This window comes from Drosophila takahashii, chromosome 3R, assembly GCF_030179915.1.
Source record: "Drosophila takahashii strain IR98-3 E-12201 chromosome 3R, DtakHiC1v2, whole genome shotgun sequence".
Classification (NCBI taxonomy): Eukaryota; Metazoa; Arthropoda; class Insecta; order Diptera; family Drosophilidae; genus Drosophila; species Drosophila takahashii.
The window spans coordinates 37,429,909-37,451,352 of record NC_091681.1 but is presented as its reverse complement, the minus strand read 5'-3'; the positions used below and the strand labels follow the sequence as shown (position 1 = coordinate 37,451,352).

At 45.9% G+C, this 21,444-nt stretch overlaps 5 protein-coding genes across 14 annotated transcripts in view; 3 read left to right on the top strand and 2 right to left on the bottom strand.

The window, feature by feature from the left end:
* Window positions 1-668: 668 nt before the first annotated feature.
* Rox8 (TIA1 cytotoxic granule associated RNA binding protein Rox8) lies at window positions 669-6,394 on the top strand. Of its 4 annotated transcripts, none has more exons than XM_017160392.3 (5): window positions 669-763; window positions 1,983-3,008; window positions 3,572-4,495; window positions 5,157-5,250; window positions 5,320-6,394. In XM_017160392.3, the coding sequence occupies exons 2-5, from the start codon at window positions 2,781-2,783 to the stop codon at window positions 5,481-5,483; spliced, it is 1,410 nt and encodes a 469-aa protein (XP_017015881.1). In that variant the 5' UTR covers window positions 669-763; window positions 1,983-2,780; the 3' UTR covers window positions 5,484-6,394. The 4 variants fall into 4 exon arrangements, with proteins under 4 accessions (XP_017015881.1, XP_044251559.1, XP_044251560.1 ...); XM_044395624.2 differs by having other exon boundaries at window positions 5,302-6,394; XM_044395625.2 differs by lacking the exon at window positions 669-763 and adding an exon at window positions 772-901 and having other exon boundaries at window positions 5,302-6,394.
* An 848-nt stretch (window positions 6,395-7,242) lies between these two features.
* spas (spastin) lies at window positions 7,243-12,216 on the bottom strand. 2 transcript variants are annotated; one of them, XM_017160387.3, is made up of 6 exons: window positions 11,182-12,214; window positions 10,082-10,252; window positions 9,739-9,912; window positions 9,374-9,540; window positions 8,772-9,024; window positions 7,243-8,709 (listed from the first exon to the last, which is right to left on the bottom strand). In XM_017160387.3, exons 1-6 carry the CDS (start codon window positions 11,942-11,944, stop codon window positions 7,964-7,966), a joined length of 2,274 nt encoding a protein of 757 aa, XP_017015876.2. In that variant the 5' UTR covers window positions 11,945-12,214; the 3' UTR covers window positions 7,243-7,963. The 2 variants fall into 2 exon arrangements, with proteins under 2 accessions (XP_017015876.2, XP_017015877.2); XM_017160388.3 differs by lacking the exon at window positions 9,739-9,912 and having other exon boundaries at window positions 11,182-12,216.
* Window positions 12,217-12,815: 599 nt separating this feature from the next.
* Miro (mitochondrial Rho GTPase) lies at window positions 12,816-16,737 on the top strand. 4 transcript variants are annotated; one of them, XR_011419240.1, is made up of 5 exons: window positions 12,817-13,765; window positions 13,821-15,025; window positions 15,788-15,850; window positions 16,072-16,467; window positions 16,526-16,737. XR_011419240.1 is itself a non-coding variant. In XM_017160390.3 (4 exons), the coding sequence occupies exons 1-4, from the start codon at window positions 13,145-13,147 to the stop codon at window positions 16,205-16,207; spliced, it is 2,001 nt and encodes a 666-aa protein (XP_017015879.2). In that variant the 5' UTR covers window positions 12,816-13,144; the 3' UTR covers window positions 16,208-16,737. The 4 variants fall into 4 exon arrangements, 3 of the variants coding, with proteins under 3 accessions (XP_017015879.2, XP_017015880.2, XP_017015878.2); XM_017160390.3 differs by having other exon boundaries at window positions 12,816-13,765; window positions 15,788-15,826; window positions 16,072-16,737; XM_017160389.3 differs by having other exon boundaries at window positions 16,072-16,737.
* A 2-nt stretch (window positions 16,738-16,739) lies between these two features.
* Window positions 16,740-19,278, bottom strand: Mettl3 (methyltransferase like 3). The gene is made up of 3 exons (XM_017160424.3): window positions 19,057-19,278; window positions 18,702-18,995; window positions 16,740-18,257 (listed from the first exon to the last, which is right to left on the bottom strand). The coding sequence occupies exons 1-3, from the start codon at window positions 19,193-19,195 to the stop codon at window positions 16,888-16,890; spliced, it is 1,803 nt and encodes a 600-aa protein (XP_017015913.2). The 5' UTR covers window positions 19,196-19,278; the 3' UTR covers window positions 16,740-16,887.
* Window positions 19,279-19,555: 277 nt separating this feature from the next.
* The window catches only part of KrT95D (phosphofurin acidic cluster sorting protein KrT95D), a 38,447-nt gene continuing 36,558 nt past the window's right edge, over window positions 19,556-21,444 (top strand). Inside the window, exons 1-2 of one of the 3 annotated variants that reach the window (XM_044395478.2) lie at window positions 19,556-19,698; window positions 20,295-20,833. In XM_044395478.2, the coding sequence (XP_044251413.1) occupies window positions 20,583-20,833 (251 nt within the window). In that variant the 5' untranslated portion in view covers window positions 19,556-19,698; window positions 20,295-20,582. The remainder of the gene's footprint in view (window positions 19,699-20,294; window positions 20,834-21,444) is intronic. The other 2 variants (XM_070217296.1, XM_070217295.1) reach the window with 2 other exon arrangements.

Sequence of the window (21,444 nt, the reverse complement as noted above, 5' to 3'; positions counted from 1 at the left end):
ATTGCGGATGAACTCCGAAAACTTCGGTCACACTAAAAGATTAATATTTTTAATAGTATATATATATAGTAAAACTCTTAGCCGAACTGAGTACTAGGCTTTACTGTATTGACATGATTTTAGATATTCAACTGGTGGTGTAGGATGGAAGCGGCGGTGGATTAAGCTTTTCATAATACTGTCCTATGAATATGCTGATCACTTAAATATTGTTGATCAATTTTGTTTAATTTTTTTGGCGAATAAAGCTTTTGCTTATTTTGTTTTTAAATGAACTATATAAGTTTTTCAGTTGGGCTATATTATTCTACTGATTTATTTAAAAACAAAATAATAATAATTTTTGTAAAACATCGATGTTTCACCCGATGTTCTCATTGAAAACATCGAAAACATCGATGTTTGCGAACAGCGATGTTTCTCCACCTCTAACTTTCTGTTCCTCTTTGTTCTGCTTCTCCGGCCGCGGCGCGTGTGTTAGAAAGAGACAGCCATATCGGCTGCCCTAGGGTTGCCCTAACTCCGATAATTTATAATAAATTCAACTAAACCAGCGAATTAAGAATTGATCTTTGCCAGTATAGCGGTGGAAATCCCTCAAATACCCCCAGGTAAATAGTTATCTGAGAAGACCCCGGTATATTCACACTTTTCCCTGCATTTCCCAGCTTGCCGCCATTGCGTTTTTACTTCCCAGCGAGTTGGCAGCCCTGGCTCTCGCACACAAAATCTCATTAATTAGTTCGCATTTTAGACGACGAAGGTAAAATTTCAGCGTACTTTTGCAGGCCCCAAAAGCAGCGATTCTTGTGCAAATTTAATAGAGTCCGGTAGCGGTGGCGGCCCAAAACCAATCGCAGAGTGAAGTGCGTGAAAAGAGTGCCGAGCAAAAGTAAATGCGGTAAATTTACAACCGCAGCCACGTCACAGAGAGCGCATCAGAGAAAAGAGAAAAATGCGAAATCCGAATCCGAACAATGGGCATTAAATGCAACTAAGTGCGGCGGCGATAAATGTTAAACCTAGTTTTCGGCATCGCTGGGCGCAGGCAGTGGGGCGGGGGCGTGGCGGCCGAGGGAGGCAGGGGAGCGGCATTAAAAGATGGCAGCACAAGCAAGATACATACATACATACGTATAGCGTATACGTATAGTGGCAAATGAAAAGTCCCGCATTCAAATCGCCCTGGTATTGGTATATTGGCATTAGTTTAAATAAACTCAATAGCCGAAACCGAAAAAAAGCAAAGGAAAAGTGGCGACTCATGTGAGCAAAACGCAAACAAAAAGACCAGCGCAAGACGCCTCGGTGTGCGAGTGTGTGTGTGTGTATGTGTGTGCGAAAACCACCCCGCTTCCCTTTTCGCCTCGTTCTGTGACTTTGACTGACATTTTCTAGCGCCGCCGCCGCTGTGCAAAAATAATCAAAATCAAGTTTAGTGCCATGCAAATTAAAATTTGGATTCATTTCGCAAACAGCAAGGAGCAGAATCTAATGCGCCGCGCCGGTTTTGCAAATTTCCCTCGCCTTTCTCTTCTTTCTCCTCATTTTGAGGAAATTTGAAATTTATTAATTATAAACTAAATCATTTTGCAAGGCCCGCGAATTCGTTGCGAATGAATGGCTATTGTCAATCCACTCGCTTTGTTATAAAAGCAGCCCATCTCTCTCCCCCTCCCACCCCCAGTCTTTCTCTCGCGCGCGCCATCTCCCTCGCTCTCCCTGCGGCAGCCCTGCCTGTGTGTGTGTGCGTGCGAGGGAGCGTGCGTCTGTGTGTGCGTGTCCCTGCACTGCTTTGCCGCCTTCTTTGTTCCCCTCAAGCGAAAGGGGGCGGGGCGGTTGGTCTGGTCGATTTATATCCATACCATTTGCCTGGTTTAAGGCCCGCCGATCATGTGCCATCAGACCTTGTCCCACTCTTCCGGTTATCAGCCCTCAACTAACCCAAATTCTCTCTCTCTTTCTCTCACTCTCTCTTGCAGCAGCAGCGATTCCAGGGGTCAGCTTCGAAACCCAAAAACAACACTTAACCTGCGAACTTTCACACTGTTCAACATAGCCAACTAATTTTTGTACAAGAACAAGTAGCCGCAACCAAGTATTCACATATACATTTATACAATCCTGTATATTGAAACGGACAACCTACTATTTATAACCAACCAACCCGAGATAATCGAAGGATCGACCGTGTATCCCAAGAACCCCGATTCCCAGGCCCCCAGGAAGCGGAGTCACCCGATTATACATACACATATATAGAGCGACAAATCGTATATTCCAAAACACTCCATTAGCGTTTAGTTAGGACAGATATATTTATACATATACATATAGATGTTTAACGAAATTTTCAATTAGGCGCCAGATTAGGAACGAAAAGAAGCAAAGCAATAAACGACGAACCTCAGCATACAGATCTACCAGCCTAGATGCAGCATATATAGTTTATATAATCCAAAAAACCAGCCAAGTCGAGAGTAAGTCGGAAACGGAGTAGTAGAAAATCAAAGTATTCAAATTTCTAGCCGAGTTCTCTGTTAGCAGCTAGCACCTTTTAGATCGCCGCAAAGACACCTGTTTAATTAGCAGATACATAATTAGATTTTGTACGTAGCTAGGAACAAGAAGATCAGCAAATTTTTGATATTGACCCCTTCCGATTGATGCGGCCAGTTGCAGCAGTCGTTGCAAATCCGGTCCGAGTGTAGAGCTAGCTTGTGTAGCCTAGTGTAGATCCCCCGATCGAAGTCACAGTCCCAGGACAAACGCCAGCCGCCATGGACGAGTCGCAGCCGAAGACCCTGTACGTGGGCAACCTGGACAGCTCCGTCTCCGAGGACCTGCTCATCGCCCTCTTCGGCACCATGGGCCCCGTCAAGAGCTGCAAAATCATCCGGGAGCCGGGCAACGATCCGTACGCCTTCATCGAATATTCCAACTACCAGGCAGCCACCACAGCCCTGACCGCCATGAACAAACGCCTCTTCCTCGACAAGGAAATCAAGGTGAGTTAGCTGACTATTAAATCAGAAATGTATATATCTTCATGTCTTGAAGTCTTTATATCAAAAATGTATATATCTTCATGGCTTGAAGTTTTAAATTTCTGATTTATATAAAATTACTTTTATTAGTTTTAACAATTAAATTAGTCAATCAGGAATGTATATATCTTGATGTCTTGAAGTTTTAATATTCCCGATTTAAATAAAATTATATTTATTAGTTATTAAAAATTAAATGAATCAATCAGAAATGTATAGATCTTCATGTCTTGAAGTTTCTATATCAGAAATGTATATATCTTCATGTCCTGAAGTTTTTATATTTCTGATTTATAAAAAATTACCTTTATTAGTTTTTAAAATTTTGTTGAAATATATATTGAATATATTGAAAAAGTTCTCTCCTGAGCCAAAACTTCAATTTATTTGCCTTTAAAAATAAAAAATAAATCTAGATTGTAGATCAATGCTCTTACATACCAAATATTTTACCAAAATAAACTCCCCACATCTTAGCCTACAGCTATTGATTACCACCTATTAACAAACTCTATTTCTTCCAGGTCAACTGGGCCACCAGTCCCGGCAATCAGCCCAAGACAGACATCAGCTCGCACCACCACATATTCGTGGGCGACCTCAGTCCCGAGATTGAGACGGAGACGCTGCGCGAGGCGTTCGCCCCCTTCGGCGAGATCTCCAACTGCCGCATTGTGCGCGACCCGCACACCATGAAGTCAAAGGGCTACGCCTTTGTGTCGTTCGTGAAGAAGGCGGAGGCGGAGAACGCCATCCAGGCGATGAACGGCCAGTGGATTGGCTCGCGGTCGATACGCACCAATTGGTCCACGCGCAAGCTGCCCCCACCGCGCGAGCCGTCCAAGGGCGGCGGCCAGGGAGGCGGAATGGGCGGCGGACCGGGAGGCAATGGGTCCGGCGTCAAGGGCAGTCAGCGTCACACCTTCGAGGAGGTGTACAACCAGTCGAGCCCCACCAACACCACCGTCTACTGCGGCGGCTTCCCGCCGAACGTCATCAGTGACGACCTGATGCACAAGCACTTCGTCCAGTTCGGTCCCATCCAGGACGTGCGGGTCTTCAAGGACAAGGGCTTCTCGTTCATCAAGTTTGTCACCAAGGAGGCAGCTGCCCGCGCCATCGAGCACACGCACAACAGCGAGGTTCACGGCAACCTGGTCAAGTGCTTCTGGGGCAAGGAGAACGGCGGCGACAACTCGGCCAATAACCTCAATGCCGCGGCCGCTGCGGCAGCAGCATCGGCCAATGTGGCCGCCGTGGCAGCGGCCAATGCGGCGGTTGCCGCTGGAGCGGGAATGCAGGGACAGATGATGACGCAGCAACAGATTGCCGCCGCCACAGGAGCGGCGATACCCGGCCAAATGATGACCCCGCAGCAGATTGCAGCCGCCACAGCGCAGTATCCATATGCCGCCTATCAGCAGATGGGCTACTGGTATCCCCCAGCGGTGAGTTGGGCGAGAGACTCTGTCTCAGTGCTGCCATGTCCTTTTTGTCCTTTTATCGGACAGATATATCCTTTTTTTAACGGCTTTATCCGGAAAAAATTTCAATCATCCCCTGTCCGTAAATCTGTCCTTTTTTCAAAAACAAGTTATTTAATGTTAGTTTTGCTTGGGTTTTTATCATCGAAAAATCAATTACTTTTCTATTTTTCCTTTTTAAACTGGTTAAATGTAATTAATTCAAAACTTTTGTATATTATTTTTTTAATTTTTGAAATCCAGAAAAATTCAAAGTCTAAAAGTTAGGTTTTTGCTAAAAAAAATTTGACTTTTCGTTTTAAAAAAGGTTTTATAACGCCGGTTTTTTTTCATACAGAAAACGATCGGTTGAGCCATAAAAAAATGTCGATTAGCACGGACTTTAAAAATCAGTTTAAATTAGTATAAAATGTAATATATTAACAAAAACAGAAAAATATTGAAGAAGTACCTTTTGTCCTCTTTTTTGTCCTTTAAAATTTTGTTGTCCTTTTTTTCCCGGTTTTTTCTTTGGCTGATCTGTCTTGTTTTTTAAGCTGAGTGATGGCAGCACTGCTCTGTTTGGAATCCCAGAACTTCCGATCATTTATGGGATTATCATTGTACTAATTTTACTTTCTTTCAGGCCTACCCCACAACCCAGATGCAGACGCAGTACATGCAACAGGGCTACTATCCCTACGCCTACACTACCAGTGCTCAGCAAGCGGGAGGAGTCCGTAAGTGCCACTTTCTCAGCCCTCGAATCCTCTTGACTTTTGTTTAATCAGCCTGCGTACAATTTTCAGCTGCTGGATACCGCATGGTGCCGCCGAATGTTGCATGGGGAGTGCCCGGAACTGTTGTGCCCGGCGTTACGGCCGCCGCAGCTTCTGCGGCCGCAGCAGCGAACGGTTCTCTTGCCCCCCAGATGATGTACAGTGCTGCGATGCCACAATACCAGACCCAATGAGCTGAGATGTGACGCCAGCTTCGACGCCGTTTGCAGCATCCGGGAAGTCGCCCCCAGCCGCAGCCACAACAACCACCTCTGCTGCACCATCTGCCGCATATGCCGCATCTGCAGCAGTTGCAATCGCATTACGCACGTTTAGGTTACGTACAATACCGAGTAGTAGCAAAGTCGGAACCGCTCCTGGCCCTGCCGGTGAGCAGCAGCAGCAGTGGCAGCAATGCTGCTGGAGATTAGAAATGCGCACGAGTGTCTAGTTTGGAGTTGTGGCTACGGTTGCGGCTGACTGCGATGGGCGGAAGCGGAATCAGGGGGTGGTAAATCCCCCCACAATCGAAGGTCGAGGCGGCGCGTGGAACTCAACTTCAAGTGAACCACGCCGGCGACAACTGAAACAACATCAACTGAAAAGCTCCGGGCGATGGGCGGGTAGCTGTAACAATCTAATCCAATCTAAGTACGTGTTAAAATAATTTAATGATTTGTAATTTAAGCAGAAATAGGCGTATAAACGAAACGGAAACAAAATAAACCGAATGAGAAATTCAACAAAAACAAACAGAACAGAACAGAGAAAAGGCAATTACGTGCGACAGAGTTTAAACAAAAACAAAAAAACAACACACAATCGAAACAAAAAACAAACGTGACAAAGCAAATTGTAATTGTAACTATGTGGGACATGTGTCAACGAAAACTGAAGACGGGAAGGGAAGCGTCAGTAGGATGAATGGAAAGCCACAAGCAAGCCGAATGCAAAAACAAGAGGAAAAACAAATTTAGTCACTAAGAGAATGTAAATTCGAGCATACATATTGTATATTTCCAATGTGGAAAACGAAATGCGATATAAATATGTAAAATGTAAAATAAAGAAACAAAAAAATATATAAAACAAGTGAGAAAACGAAGAGTTGCGGTTTTTTTAAATCAGGATAGCGAAATGGGTATCTTTAGGTTATCAGTATTATTTATTATTGATTGTGGTCGCCTGAAACGCACTGTTTTTAATGCTGGTTGAAATCATTAATATGGTTTTAAGGTATCAAAATGTTATAGATAAATAGAGAACCAGCTCATTCATCAACATGACTACAGATGTGATAGAGATTTATTTAGACGGACGTCTATTTGGACCCGCCTTCTGGGAATCTAAACAAATATAAGCATGAATACAACTATTTTCCAGATTCAGAAATGTCATATTGAGATGAAACTATTTAATAAAAGCCTTAAGAATGCATAACATATTAATCGATCTTGTTTTCTCATAGCATTTGTAGAACATGCGCTGCGAATTCCAAAGCTTTACCATTTCGTTCCCTAATGGAGCGTACTTTAAATGCAAAACTAGTTCTCACGAATACATCTTTTCCATGGACTCTCGCTTATTTTGAATGCGTCTGGTGATGTCAGCTTAATATAAACGGCTACAGTTTCAAATACAAATAATCAAGCACTACCAATGCTTTCCAATAATAATGATTCAATTGGTGTTCGTTTGAAATCGATTTTATTTAGCGTATTCTATAGATTTACTTTTTTAATATATTTGTATATGCATGTAGTTTTTGGATCTGTGTTTAGTAACTAGTCATAGAACTCAAATTCCGGGTGGGCGAGCTGCGCAGAAGCTGGTTCAAAGTACCGCGATAAGCGACGAGCATGTGTGCGGGTGTAGATGTATCTGAGCGATCTGATAACACCAGATCCATACGCACCTGCTAGGTACAACATTTTGAGAGTGTTACTAATAATATAGGTGATTCGGAAACGATTGTATTTATAGCCGTAGGTACACAGATTGAAACAAAGGAACTAAACTAGACTAACGATACGGACAGTGATAACTATTAAAACTTAAATCCGATTCTGCGATTCTGGTTGTGTATAAGTATATATCATCGGTCTTAGGACTACGCTTACTTCTAGATTACATGTAGCTTGTGGATGGGCACTCAATGTACAACAAAAATATGCTCTATTGGTTCAAGGATACAATGGAAGTAGTTGTGAACTTCTTGGGCCGCCTGACTTACGAAAAAAAGAACGCCGCTACATGGAATGTTCCAAAAAAGAAACTTAAAACTAGTTTATAAAGCAATGTGCCCTTGAATAAATATCCGAAACGAAAACAGGGCGGAACTACTAGGCAGCAACTCCATTGGATATTTAGATATTCTTAGAAATACACTAGGTTAAATGAGTATAACGATAATGGAGCTGCATGACAGTAAAACGACGAAAAAATAATACAATAAACTTAGGCTAAAACAGGCATGGCATGGAAACAAATCATATTGAATAATTCACTGGTTGATACAAATCTAACAATGTTTGTGAAACGTAAATTCTACAGTTTGAATAGAACCTTGGATGACGAAGAGAAACATGGGTCACATGGGATCAAAACTAGAACGGCTAGGGATTACGGACTGACACTCACATCACAGGAGGGCAGGTTCGCTGGCTAGAACAGACTAGATGGTAATGTCGCCGTAGTCCTGCGACCACTTCTCGTACGAGTTGAGGCTCTGCGGCGCCACCGAGCGCCTGATGCGCTTTAGCGAGCTGTGAAAGTCCTGTTCCGTGATTGCACGCATGGCACTGATGTCCAGGCACTTCACTTGCTCCACATTCAACTCGCGGATGGGCTCCAGGGCGGCGTCCTTGGCCAGGGCCGTCAAATCGGAGCCAGAGTAACCGTCTGTGATCTTGGCCAGGCGACGCAACGCCTCCGTATCCAACGGACTGCCCTGCTTTTGCAGCAATCGATTGAGGAGCAGCTCGCGGGTCTGCTCATCGGGCAGTGAGACATAAACGCGCTTCGTGAACCGTCGCAGGGCGGCCTCGTCCAATTCCTGCGGTCGATTGGTGGCGGCCAGCACCACGATTCTATCGCCATCCGGATTACCAGGCAGCCCATCGAACTCCACCAGAAACTCGGTCTTCAGGCGGCGCGATGCCTCGTGTTCACTGCTGCTGCGCTCGGAGAGTAGCGAATCCACCTCGTCGATGAAAATAATGGAGGGCTGCATGTGACGGGCCACCGCGAAGAGGGCCCTCACCAGTTTCTCGCCATCGCCCACATACTTGCTGGTCAGCGAGGCGGCCGAAATGTTCAGGAAGGTGGCGCTGCACTCTGTGGCCACGGCGCGGGCCAGCAGAGTCTTGCCATTGCCGGGTGGACCGAACAGCAATAGTCCCTTGGCTGGGGCACGGAGTCCTAGGAGGGAAAAGGGAAAAGGTTATTTCATGTTCTTCAGCGCTCTTTAAAAGCAAACTAACCCGTAAACAGCTCCGGTCGGACGGAGGGCAGAATGACCATCTCCTGCAGCGCCTGCTTGGCCACATCCTGGCCGGCAATGTCCGTCCACTCCACCTTGGCGCCGCCCTCGACAATCTCGTCCAGGATGAGCTGCACCAGCTTTTGCTCCACCCCTTTGACACTCACCACCGGAGTGCTGGAGCCACTGCCGCTGGGTCCGTTGTTGTTTATGGGAGTTCGCGAGCGCTGCGGCGGCGTATTGCGTCCCGAAGACTGCAGATAAAAATATATTATTTATTTATTTATATAAAGCAAACTTAAAGTCTCTAGCAAGTGTCGAATTAGATACATTTATATTTTTATAATTTTGAATTTAGATTTTGTGCTTATTTTGGACTTTTTCAAGGTGTCGAATTAGACACATTTTTATTTATTATTTGCATTTAGATTTTGAATTTAATTTGGGCTTTTTCAAGAAATGAGATGATTTTAAATTAGATATGTAGGCATAAATATAACCACCGCATTTCCCATGCGATCTGATAATATTTCCCAGCGTTGCAAACTTTCCAAACTCATAAACAGATGCATATATCTTTTGTTTGTTTATCCAGATACTTACAAACTGGCGCCGAACGGCGGGGGGCGTGGCAGCCGTCTTGGCTGGCTGCCTTTGGACAGCGCCCACGGATGTTTTGGAGCCAAGGTTGCGCGGCAGCGTCTGTGACTTGTTGGCCACGGCCAGATTAACGGGACGCTTGCTACCAATGGTTAACTTGCGGCCAGAAGCTGTGAAAGAAACCAATATAAACCCAATTAGAGAACAATAATCGAGTGAAGGCGACTCATTCTAAGCTACAATTTGGCCAAGCGAAATAAAAATCGTACTAAAATCAAGTGCCAAGTGAGAGGTGATAGGGTTTGACTGATCTGCGCCGCCGGGTGAGGATCTTGTTGGGTGCCCTGGTGCACTGGTGAGGAACTTACCCGTGGGCTGGGTGGCCTTGGGCCCGTAGCCGCTGCTGCGCACCTTATTAAGCTTCATGGGTTCGCTGGTCATGCCCGCCAGCATGGGCTCCCTGGACTTCTGAGCCGCCTGCTCCTTCTGCTGCTTCTCCTTCAGGGAGAGACGCTGCATTCGCAAATCCTCCTCACGCAGCGCTGCGTGATCATCATCGAATGAACGCGAGTATGTGGACAAAACCAAAGGCGGGCGGACAACAACAAAAAAGGCGGGGTAAACGTGCAAAATGAATAAAAAAACAAAAAATGAGGTAAACAAAAACTATGTTTCCGGGGTAGAAATTGTATATAGTCAGCTGCCACTCACCCAGAAAGTGGAGACGGTCTCGGGCCATCGAAAGGTTCGTCTGCATCTTGTCATGCAGCCGCTGAGCCCTATCCCATACATCGCCACGTCCACTCCAGCAGTCGACAGCTATGCCATCCTCCAGCTCTTTGATGCCTTTGCGGTACAGCTCAATTGCCAGCTCTTTGTGACCTGGAAAAAATATGGAGAAGAAATTGTTGAGAGGACGACTTTCAGATATCCTTAAAAGGTTTTTAGAACTAGAAGATTTAAGTTAAAAAGTAAACACGAATAGTTTATTACTATACTACTATTATAGTTCTTACAAACAAAGGCATTTATCGGCTTTAAATGGTTTTTAAATCCTAAGGAAATTCGACTTTCAGATATCCTTAAAAGATTTTTAAAAACTAGCAGACCTTAATTAAAAATGTTTTAACATCCTAGAAACAAGGACATTTTTCGGCGAGGTTAAGAAATTTTTAAAGGCAATTTGACTTTTAGATTGCCTTAAAAGGTTTTTATAACTAGAAGATCTTATTCCAGATAAAAACAAGGACTTTTTCGGCTATAACTAGCTAAAATTGTTGTTAAATCATAACAAAGATATATATTATTTAAGATCGCCCTAAAAAACTCGGTTTTCCCTACCATACTATACCCTTTTACTCTATAAAAACCCATGTTATAAATAAAATACAAATACAAATACAACTAAAATACAATTATATTTCTTAAAAACAATGACAATTTTTCGACCAAAACTAGTTAAAATTATTATTAAATCATAACAAGGGTAAATATTTTTTAAAATCTCCTAAAAGGTATGTTTTTTCCTGCCATAATATACCCTTTTACACTACAAGAACCCAATATAAAAACCATGGGATTGAAGGACTGCCAGTCAATAAGTGTCCATCAAGGCGGGCCACTCCCCCGCTTCCTCCTCCACCGTCGCCTCCCACATGTGGGGCATCTTTTGTGCGCGCGTTTCGGCTTATTGATTCTCACACTCGACAGACAACAAAAGCCAGCGGGCGATGACTCATTGAGCATTGAGCATCGAGTGCTCGAACTCGAACTCGAGAACTGGAGCTGCTACCCCCATTACCACCACTCACCTTCGTTCTCCTCGTCAATCTTCAGTGCCTTGGAGATGTATTCGAAGGCGCGACGATGGTGATGCTTCTGCTTGGCCAGCAGCGGATCACCGGGACCAGGTGAGTACCCGCCTCCCGGACGATTAGAGGCCATTTCCAGTGGTTGAATGGGCCGAAAACGCTGCGGCTGATGGGATAACTGCTGCTCCTGTCCAGCACAATCGCTGTTGAGCTCCGAGAGATTCTGCTCCTCTTTAGAAGAATTCTGCACCACAATCTCGATGTTGCAGTCGCGTCGATGGGGGCGGTAAATCACCTTTGTGCTCGCCCCGTAGAGGTAGCGAAAAATACAAAACAGCTGATAAATCAGCGAGCGCAGAACGTTGAACAGAAAGATAATGGGGAACGAGACGACGTAGAGGTTCTGCTTGTGCACGGAGGACGAGTAGCCGTAGCCGTACGGATGATGGTGGCCGCTGCGCGGGGAGCAAGTAGTGGGGGTCAGGTCATCTGTGGTGGTGGTGTCGTCGTCCGGCGAATCCGGCGAGCTGCCCGGACTGCGGCGATTCGAGGAGGAACCTCCGCCGCCAACGCCTTGCGAGGATGAAGATCCACCCCCGATAACAGCCGCTACGTTGGAGGCGCTCGACGAGCGATGCGTGGACTGGCGACCACCGCCGACTCCTCCGGACGAGAATCCTGCTCCGCCGCTGGATTTGATCGGTGACTTGGTGCTGCTGCTGCTGGCGCTGGAGGAGGACGACTGGTTTTTGGTGCGTACCATCGATATCGATTCCGCGCTGTCTGCGCGTCCAGCACTCCGGCCCCCCGCCGCTCTCCTTCGCCTGAAAACTTGCACGGGGAAGTTATCCTTTCAACTGCCGCTCCGGTGGACCGTGGCACGCGTTGCTAGCGACGCCGCACGAGAAACGAATAAACCGAGCAGAGGTTCTATTTCGAGCAGGAGCTGCTTTTCATTTTGCTGATATCCCAACTGATTTTTCTCCGCACTTTGCAACTTCTCTGGTGTTGAAAATTGAAGCTAAGCTCTGGAGCCCAGCCAGTGCTGCCCAACTATCGATTACCAAATCTAGCGGGCATAGCTGGGAAGCCAGAAAAAAAGCCAAGTTTGAAAGGTGGTGTGTAACGGACAAATGTTAAGGTCGAGGATTTCCAATCTAGAGGTAATTCGGTAATATTAGTTAATGCAAAATAACCAAGTTTATATAGCACATTTTAATAACTATTTGACATAGCTAGGAAGCCAGGAAAGGGCCAAGTTTGAATGGTTTTATATAACGGACAAAAGGTAAGTTGGAGGATATTAACTCAAGGGGTTAAACGGAAATATGATTTAGTACAAGCTAATTGTAGAACGCTCTAATGACTATCTGGCATCGCATATTTGGGATGAGCTATAAAAAATATGTTAACTTTTTATTAAATATTTCGGAAACTTAAAATATATAGGGATAAATCTGTAGACAAAATGACTTTGTTTTATAATTTACAATACCTTAGCATTTTCTGTTTATTCCTTTCAAAATAGCTAGAATCGTTAAGGACGACTAAGTCCATTTTAAAAATAGCTAGACTTAACGGTAAAAAGCCAAAGTGGCATCTCCCCGCCAAAGTCAGTCAACATATGTAGCTGCCAGATAGTTTTAGCGTTACTATTTTCAAGTCAAAATTAAATTAGTGGGTGAAATTAAAACAACTGAAGCCCACATTTTTCAGATTTAAATTTGTACAATTTAAACCGAATTGTCGGTGGAATTGGAGAAACTATCGCAGTGCTTGGGGGTGTGGCAGCCCTGGCAGCCGGGTGCGGTATCGGTACATCGATAGCGCAACCTTGATACATCGACTGCCATCCTCGTTCGGTTGTTTTTTTGCGTTTTTGCATAACAAAATCTTGGAAATTCGCCTTAAAAACACAGGCCATCGACCAGGAGCGGCACATCCCACTTGCAGAGCAGACGGAATGGGGCAGTACACGGCGTCGCAGCGCAAGAATGTGAGGATCCTGCTGGTGGGCGACGCCGGAGTGGGCAAGACGTCGCTGATTCTGTCGCTGGTCAGTGAGGAATACCCGGAGGAGGTGCCGCCCCGAGCGGAGGAGATCACCATTCCGGCGAACGTGACGCCCGAACAGGTCCCGACCAGCATCGTTGACTTCTCGGCGGTGGAGCAATCGGAGGATGCGCTGGCCGCCGAGATTAACAAGGCGCACGTGGTGTGCATAGTGTATGCCGTGGATGACGACGACTCTCTGGACAGGATTACCTCCCACTGGCTGCCCCTGGTTCGTGCCAAGTGCAATCCCTCGCTGGACGGCGAGGGGGATGCCGAGGCGACGGAGGCGGAAGGCGACGCCTCGAGGGATCCCCTTCGCAAGCCCATCGTTCTGGTGGGCAACAAGATCGACCTGATCGAGTACTCCACCATGGACAGCGTGCTGGCCATCATGGAGGACTACCCCGAGATCGAGAGCTGCGTGGAGTGCTCGGCCAAGACGCTGCACAACATCTCCGAGATGTTTTACTACGCCCAGAAGGCGGTGCTCCACCCGACTTCGCCGCTGTACATGATGGAGGAGCAGGAGGTGGGTCTGAATATAATGCTTGCTTAGCTTTATCTTAAATCCTTATCCCCATCAGCTCACATCCGCTTGCAAGAAGTCGCTGGTGCGCATCTTCAAGATCTGCGACATCGACGGGGATAATCTGCTCAACGACTACGAGCTGAATCTTTTCCAGCGGCGTTGCTTTAATACCCCCCTGCAGCCGCAGATCCTGGACGAGGTGAAGGCCGTGATACAAAAGAACGTGCCCGATGGCATCTACAACGATGCGGTCACTTTGAAGGGCTTCCTCTTCCTGCACTGCCTGTTCATTCAGCGCGGCAGGAACGAGACCACCTGGGCGGTGTTGCGTCGCTTTGGCTACAACGACCAGTTGGAGATGTGCCAGGAGTATCTGAGGCCACCGCTGAAAATACCGCCGGGCAGCAGCACAGAACTCTCGCACCGGGGACAGCAGTTCCTCATCGCCGTTTTCGAGCGCTACGATCGCGATGGTGACGGCGCCCTGTCGCCGGAGGAGCACAAGATGCTATTCAGCACTTGCCCGGCTTCACCGTGGTCCTACTCCACGGATATACGCAAATCCTGCCCAATTAACGAGACCACGGGATGGGTTACCCTGCACGGATGGCTCTGCCGCTGGACGCTGATGACGCTGATTGATGTTGTGAAGACCATGGAGTATCTGGCCTATTTGGGCTTCAATGTCCACGAGAATGACAGCCAGTTGGCGGCCATTCACGTGACACGTGAGCGTCGCATCGATTTGGCCAAGCGCCAAAGCAGCCGTTCCGTTTACAAGTGCCATGTGATTGGCCCCAAAGGTTCCGGAAAGACTGGAATGTGCCGGGGCTTTTTGGTCGAGGACATGCACAAGCTAATCGGCAAGGAGTTCAAAACGAATGTGGTTCACTGCATCAACTCGGTGCAGGTGTATGGCCAGGAGAAGCACCTCATCCTGCGCGACATCGATGTGCGGCACGCCCTCGATCCCCTCCAGCCGCAGGAGGTTAACTGCGATGTGGCCTGCCTAGTCTACGACTCTTCAAATCCCCGCTCCTTTGAGTACGTGGCCCGTATCTACATCAAGTATTATGCGGAGAGCAAGATCCCAGTGATGATAGTCGGGACCAAGTGCGACATGGACGAGCGCCGCCAGGACTACCTGATGCAGCCGTCGGAGTTCTGCGACAAGTACAAGCTGCTGCCGCCGCACCTGTTCAGCCTGAAGACCAACAAGAAAGAACTGTATACCAAGCTGGCAACCATGGCGGCTTTTCCGTGAGTACCACGCCTTTTGGGATGCTAATACATTTAGCTTAGAGCAGGGTTCGGAAAATAAGACACTGTGTAAAAAACTTGTGTTATTAACATGTTAAATGTTCAATATAAGTTATTGACATGTGTGTAAAAAATTGTAGCTTACATATGTTAGAAAGATAAATAACACACAGGTTATTTGTGTTATTTACACGACGTGTGATTAACACGACATGTTTTTTACACAACGTGTTTTTAACACAATGAGTTTTTGACATTAAAACGTCAGAAATATGTGTTGAACTGAAAAGTTCACGGTTTTCTTTGGTTGAAAAAATTCATTCGTCATGTTCCCTTCGAAAATGTAATTTTCATTTGTGTTGAAGACAGAGTGTGAAAAAACACGTCGTGTTAATAACACATTGTGTAAAAAACACAAGTGAGCTGTGTGTGTCAACAATTATTTTTCACATTTCAACACTTTTGTTTTTGACACATATGTCAAAAACTTTGCTCACACTGTAAAATACAATTTTACATGTTTTTAACATGTGTGTTAAATTCCGAACCCTGGCTTAGAGCGGTGAAATACTTTTCGAAAGGGTTAATTAACATTTAAAAGTATTTCCCCGCCTCGCTATAGTTTTAGAAATGCATCTAACATTCGGGATTAATGGTTACTTATCTTATCTTCTCTTCTTCCCCTTTTTTGTGTGATGGTTGGTGTCTGTTTTTCTGTGTTGTTTGATGTTTGTGCACGTCGATGGCTTCGCGGATTTGCAGGCGCTTCCAGGCGGCCTGGATACTGTTCTACAAGCACAGGTTGGTACAGCTGTGGGAGTCGGCGTAAGTGTTACCATTCAAACTGAACTCGTTACTAATGTCAGCCTATCTATCTATTTGTTGTTGTTCCATGAGGCGCACAGTTCCCCATCCATAACCGCTTGATTAACGTGGTGTGCGGCAGTATCCTGTAGTCCTTAGCTTTACCTTTTACTATGCCTTTTTTGAAAAACCTTTCTCTGAAACAAAAAACTAATCCTGTGATCTTTCTCATCCACATGCAGCCACCTGAGGCAATTTGGCCTGATGACAGAGGATCCCAAGCTGTGGTGGAAGGCGGGACTGGGCGTGGCCGCGGCTACCATGCTGGGTTTTATAGTGCTGAAGACAATTAGTGCTGCCGGCGCGCACTCGCGCTAGAAGATGGAACGCTTTCAAGAACACAGACACGCGTTAATGTTTAACAAATTCATGTAACTTATTAATTACTTCTTTGCTTGCTACTGTAAATCCAAATTGATTGTTACGAAAACGAAAAACAATGAAAAGGGACACACGCCGATGTTCTCATTCCTGGCATGTAAATACACTCGCCAAGTGCACTAGCAGGAATTTGGCAGGACATATGTCATGGTAGTGTGTTCAATGGATTACGGACTATGGACTATCGAGCACATTGTGTACGTTGCATTTCTAATCGTATATAACCCTAACTTAAACCATGTACTCTCTGATAAGTCAAATAAGTTATTGTTACCATCATAATCGAGTAACCCCCAACCAAACAAACGATATCGTGCATAGCTGATAGCTGACTGGGTTCTATATAAATCAATATATACTACACCTAGAGAATCGCACTTTTGTAAATACGCGCAAAGCCCCTAGTATGAGCAATAAATCTATCTGCATGTGTGGATTTAAATATAGCGAACTTTAATTGCATATAATATCCTATTGTTTTCATTTACAGAACATCTCATTTAATAAAAAAGTAGCAAATAAGTTTTAATAATAATTTATCTTACTATAATCGAGGAGTCAGCGGAGGACTCTTTCTCGTCGAGGTCTCAATTCATACAGAAAATACTATTTAAATCCTACTTTTGTATTCCATTGATCGCCGCTGCATTTGCAGAAGCAGGCGACATGCAGTTACCATCGGGATATCGCTTCTGGAACTGCGTGATTAGCTCGGGATCTACGAGTCGTATGCCATCTAGTTGGTTCCCCAGCGTTATCCAGTTTGGCTGGATATTGTGTGGCCGTCCGAAGAGCTCGATCTTGCGGGTTCCCGGACTGAGACGCTCGATTATCCCGTAGATCTCGTCCGGCTTGTGCGAGGTGGCCCGCACCTCCGCCACGATGACGTCGCAGTCGAGGCCCCGGTTTAGGTTGGTCGGATTGCCCTTCATGCCCACCAGGCAGTGCTCCTTGCCGTGATTCAGCCAGTGACCAGTGCGCCCCGTGCGGATGATCCGCTGCAGCTGGTTGGTCTTCACCCAGATGAGTTCGTCGACGCGCTCGTAGCCCCAAAGCTTCAAGCAATCGCGCCCGAGCTCCATTGCCCTCCCAGTGACCCACAGGAAGATCAGGCCGTCATCCTGCAGGGCCGGCACACCCAGAGCTCTCATCTCATCATCGGACATTGTACCATAGGGCAGTTCCATGTGGATATCCCAGGGGGGATCGGCCATCACGACGGCAAACTTTCCGAGAACCGTCATGTCCAGGAAGCGCAAATCGCACTGGATCCATTGCGGTGGGTACAACGTGCAGCTGGAATCCACACTCCGTTTGAGGCTCAACTTGGTCTTCACATCCGTCGGCTTGTTGGTGTTTATGTGGGGAAGAGTGTCTACCTCGTAGTGAACGTACTTGCAGGTGGCCATGTGGAAGCAGGTGTTCAGGAAGCTGCAGTCGCCCAGCGACTCGTCCGTGTGCGCCTGGATGATCTTCTTGAAGTGGAGTTTGGTGCACTTGTCGGTGGTCTCGCCGCTGCTGCAGGTGTCGCTGCCATCGGTGGACTCCTGCGACTCGGCCTCGCAATTGGTGATGGTTTCTGGTATGATCTCTCCATCCTCCGCGACAGGTTCTTTCTTGGGTAGTTTTTCCGACTCCTCTGCATCCTTCTCGTCCCTTCGCTCCTGCTTCTTCTTGGCCGCCATCTCCGCGGTGGCCTGCTGGGCCTTTAGGCACTCCACCTTGGTGCCATGGGAGCAAAACTCCATCACCTGCGCTCCGCCGTGCGACTTGAACTTCTCCGCCACCGAACGCTCCTTGGCCGTGGGTTTGGTGAGCAGCTCGAGGATCTCCTCGCCCACCTGCTTGCTCTGCTTTTCGCGGGTGGAGGGCATGGATAGGAGCATCATGATGTCGTCGGGGGCGTCCAGGCTGGTGGATTCCTTCCGAGCGGTTGAGTCTAGTTTCAGGGTCTTCTCCTGCGGCTGCTCGCCATCGTCGATTTCCACTGGTAAAGCAATGTGTTCTAAATTAGTATGCCATGAAATTTCGCATTTGTTTAATTCAATTCTATGTGAAATTAAATGTTTTTATAATTCATTTCGAATTGAATGAATGAATAAATAATTTTTATGAATTTTTTGAATTTTTCAGATTATTTTTGTGTTTTCTTTTAGAACAAAAAGTGGAAAAATTTCAACAAATCAATGTTAACTGCTTAGTAAATAAAATTCAGGCAGATTTAATCACAAAATGATGGGGCTTTCTTCTTCAAAAGAAATTATCGTTTGAATTATTTTGGAATTCATGCCATTCATTCATTCAATTCTATTAAACTCAAAATTCAAATTCATTCAATTCTATTAAACTCAAAAATTCAAAATAATGCTTTTCATGCAGGGCTCTAGTTCTAATGAGTTTTTAAACTTAAAATGGAGAGACTTCAACCCACACTTTCTCTTGGCCTCCTCCTCCTTCTGCTGACAAGAGTCGTTGGTGTCCTCCAGGATCTCCTTCAGCTCCTTGGGCTGCACCGAGATGATCTCGCAGCCGGCCTCCGTGCCAATGGTCACGTTCCGGATGACAATGGCCCCCTGGTTGGCCAGCTTGCCCAGGATGAAGTTGACCATCTCCAGGCTGCTGCCGGCTATCTTCTCCACCACCTGCGTGGACACGATGGGCAGGGCCAGGGAGCAGGAGCTCAGCGTCTGCAGCACCTCCTTCTGCACCTCCAAGTCGGCCTCCACTGAAAGATTTAAAGAGATTTATGGGCGCTCCAACTTGTTGCCTTCGCTTGAGCAGCTCACCTAGTTCCTTCTTGGGATTCGTGAGGTCCTCCTGTATGTCCGAGAGGATCTCGATGCGCTCCTTCTTGCGCTTCTCCAGCTTCTCGCGGAGCGTATTCCGCTTCGTCTTCAGCGACTTTATGTCCCAAGCATCTGCCATTGTTTATAAATAAATCGCCGGCGGTAGGTAAACAAAGTAAATTTTTTTCAATGCTGGCAGTGTGGCTGTAACACTACATAAAAATACTGCAACGGCCTTTCGGTTTAGTATTTTGCTGTTTGGTATTTTACTTACGCCTTACGTTAAACCCTTACGTATTTTTCGAGACCCCTTGCACTGCACGCTCTCGCTATCTCGCTCTCTGACCATAAAAACATAAATGACACTTACGTATTACGTATAATTAACTCTTACGTTTACGTAATGACCCTTACGTTTTTGACTACGTTGCCAATTCGATAAATGCCGCCATTTTTAGCCCCTTTTTTTCGGCGGTATTTTCATGGTATTTTTCGAACCCCCTCGCACAGCCACACTGCACCGCTCCCCAATTTGTTGTTGTTTTTGCCCCAAACGGAAGCTGCGCCGTCGCTGCTCCGCCGCAATTTGCCCGACAAAACGTGCCCCAAACGCATAAATAATTGATGAAGACCGCTTTAAACGTAAATAATAATCAAATATCTAATTCAGTGATTGAAACGCGGGGAAAACGCGCGCGAGTGCCGAAAAGAGAGAGAGAGAGCGAAAATTTCTTTTTTGTTTATGCGCGCCAGAGAGAGAGAGAGAGCCAAGCATAAGTGCGCACTCACACAGACGAGTGGGGATTTGCGAAAATCGAGTGGAGCAGTGTGTGTGTGTGCGCTTAGCATTTGCACATAGTGTTTTTGTTGGGGCCCCAAAAAGAGAGAGAGAGGGAGCGCTGAACTGGGGCCAGATTTATAACGCGACATTCGCACTTTTACCCTGGAGCATGACGGTTCTCTCGGTTCTTTCGCGGCACTTTCGACGCGACCCAAAGCTGCAGGAGCAGCCCCAGCAGCAGCTTCCGATTTCGATTCCGATCCGATTCTAGCTTCCGATTGCCCAGCTGCCGAGTCCGAGTCTCCAACTAATTCGCAACAGATTCGCCAGATTCGCGTATATATCCATTGATTCGATTCCGTGCGAGTGCAATTGCAGCGCGCCCCTCTCGAAAAACACACCCCCCCGTTCGTTTTTCACTGTGTATACTACAGATTTTCGCTTCTTTTTTACGAAGGCGGCGGCACGCCCTTCCCCAACGTGCGTGCGTGTGTGTGTGCATATGTATTGGCGGGCTAACGAAAAATAAATACAAAGAAAATCATATACAAATCGTAGATCGCAAAAACTTTCGAAATATTGAATTGTGAAAACTATCAGACAAAAATTATGTGCCTGCTCGAGATATTCAACCCAGTTGGCAACCGAATAATGTGCAACAAAAGTACATAGACAGCAGTCCAAGAAAAACACCTCGAACACGAAAAAAGGCCCTTTGAAAAGCAGCAGCAGCAGCAGAAACACCATGAAGATGGTCGATAAGTCGTCCAAGCTGGTGGATAAATTTGCCGTTATCAGCGGCACCGGCGGCAGCGGCACCGCAGGAGGAGCACTCGGAATGCCAGGAGGCGGAGGAGGTTCCCTCGGCGGCGGAGGAATCTCGGGCCCAACGGGATTGTCTGGAATTTCCGGAGGATCCACTGTCCAAAAGCCCGTGCCCATGAAGCTATTCGCCGCCTGGGAGGTGGACCGAACGCCACCCAACTGCATCCCAAGGTGAGTGTAAACAAATTTGAAATACCACATATGCACTACATACATTATTATGCGACGGAGGGATTGTGAAAACAAGGCAGCAACTTGCCAATTTTATTTTTTTTTCTCTTGCTATTTATAGTGCGAAAAACAAAAACAAAAGCTACAACTGAGGTAACAAGAGTGGTAACTGTTATTTAACTAGTCTACGGCATAACAATTTTTAGTATACCTAGTATATAAAGCCTTCAACCTAAAAAAACAGCTGCTAGGTTCAAGTGAAAATATTAAACATGGTCTTTAAATAGATATAGAATTATATAGTAGATGCATAAACAGCCCTTATAAACTTAAACTTAACTTATTTGTATGTTATTTTAGGAAAGTTAAAAACTTGTTTCTAATAAATTTTCAAATACTATTAAAACCATGGGGTATATTATTAGTGTTACCTTTAAAGGTCATGCAATTCTGATATCTTTTAAGAGATAATACAAATCAGCAGTTTGTTTACAGCTTATTGTTGATTTTCTGCCAATTTGCTTTCGTGCTGGCTTTCCGTTCGATTGGCTTTTGTTTTCTTCCTATTTTTAGTTAACAAAAGCAACAACTGCCGCTAACTGTTATTTAAC

Excerpts from the sequence above, each read along its gene's own strand:
- Rox8 (XM_044395624.2), top strand. The coding sequence starts at position 2,781 with ATGGACGAGTCGCAGCCGAAGACCCTGTACGTGGGCAACCTGGACAGC. Across the intron at positions 4,496-5,156 it reads GCTACTGGTATCCCCCAGCG|GCCTACCCCACAACCCAGAT; the intron begins GTGAGTTGGGCG and ends ACTTTCTTTCAG. Across the intron at positions 5,251-5,301 it reads TCAGCAAGCGGGAGGAGTCC|CCTGCGTACAATTTTCAGCT; the intron begins GTAAGTGCCACT and ends TTGTTTAATCAG.
- spas (XM_017160387.3), bottom strand. The coding sequence starts at position 11,944 with ATGGTACGCACCAAAAACCAGTCGTCCTCCTCCAGCGCCAGCAGCAGC. Across the intron at positions 9,025-9,373 it reads CCGCCGTTCGGCGCCAGTTT|TCTTCGGGACGCAATACGCC; the intron begins GTAAGTATCTGG and ends TTTTATCTGCAG. Across the intron at positions 8,710-8,771 it reads CCGACCGGAGCTGTTTACGG|GACTCCGTGCCCCAGCCAAG; the intron begins GTTAGTTTGCTT and ends TTTCCCTCCTAG.
- Mettl3 (XM_017160424.3), bottom strand. The coding sequence starts at position 19,195 with ATGGCAGATGCTTGGGACATAAAGTCGCTGAAGACGAAGCGGAATACG. Across the intron at positions 18,996-19,056 it reads GAATCCCAAGAAGGAACTAG|TGGAGGCCGACTTGGAGGTG; the intron begins GTGAGCTGCTCA and ends TAAATCTTTCAG. Across the intron at positions 18,258-18,701 it reads GGAGGAGGCCAAGAGAAAGT|TGGAAATCGACGATGGCGAG; the intron begins GTGGGTTGAAGT and ends TTGCTTTACCAG.
- Miro (XM_017160389.3), top strand. The coding sequence starts at position 13,145 with ATGGGGCAGTACACGGCGTCGCAGCGCAAGAATGTGAGGATCCTGCTG. Across the intron at positions 13,766-13,820 it reads ACATGATGGAGGAGCAGGAG|CTCACATCCGCTTGCAAGAA; the intron begins GTGGGTCTGAAT and ends TATCCCCATCAG. Across the intron at positions 15,026-15,787 it reads GCAACCATGGCGGCTTTTCC|GCGCTTCCAGGCGGCCTGGA; the intron begins GTGAGTACCACG and ends GCGGATTTGCAG.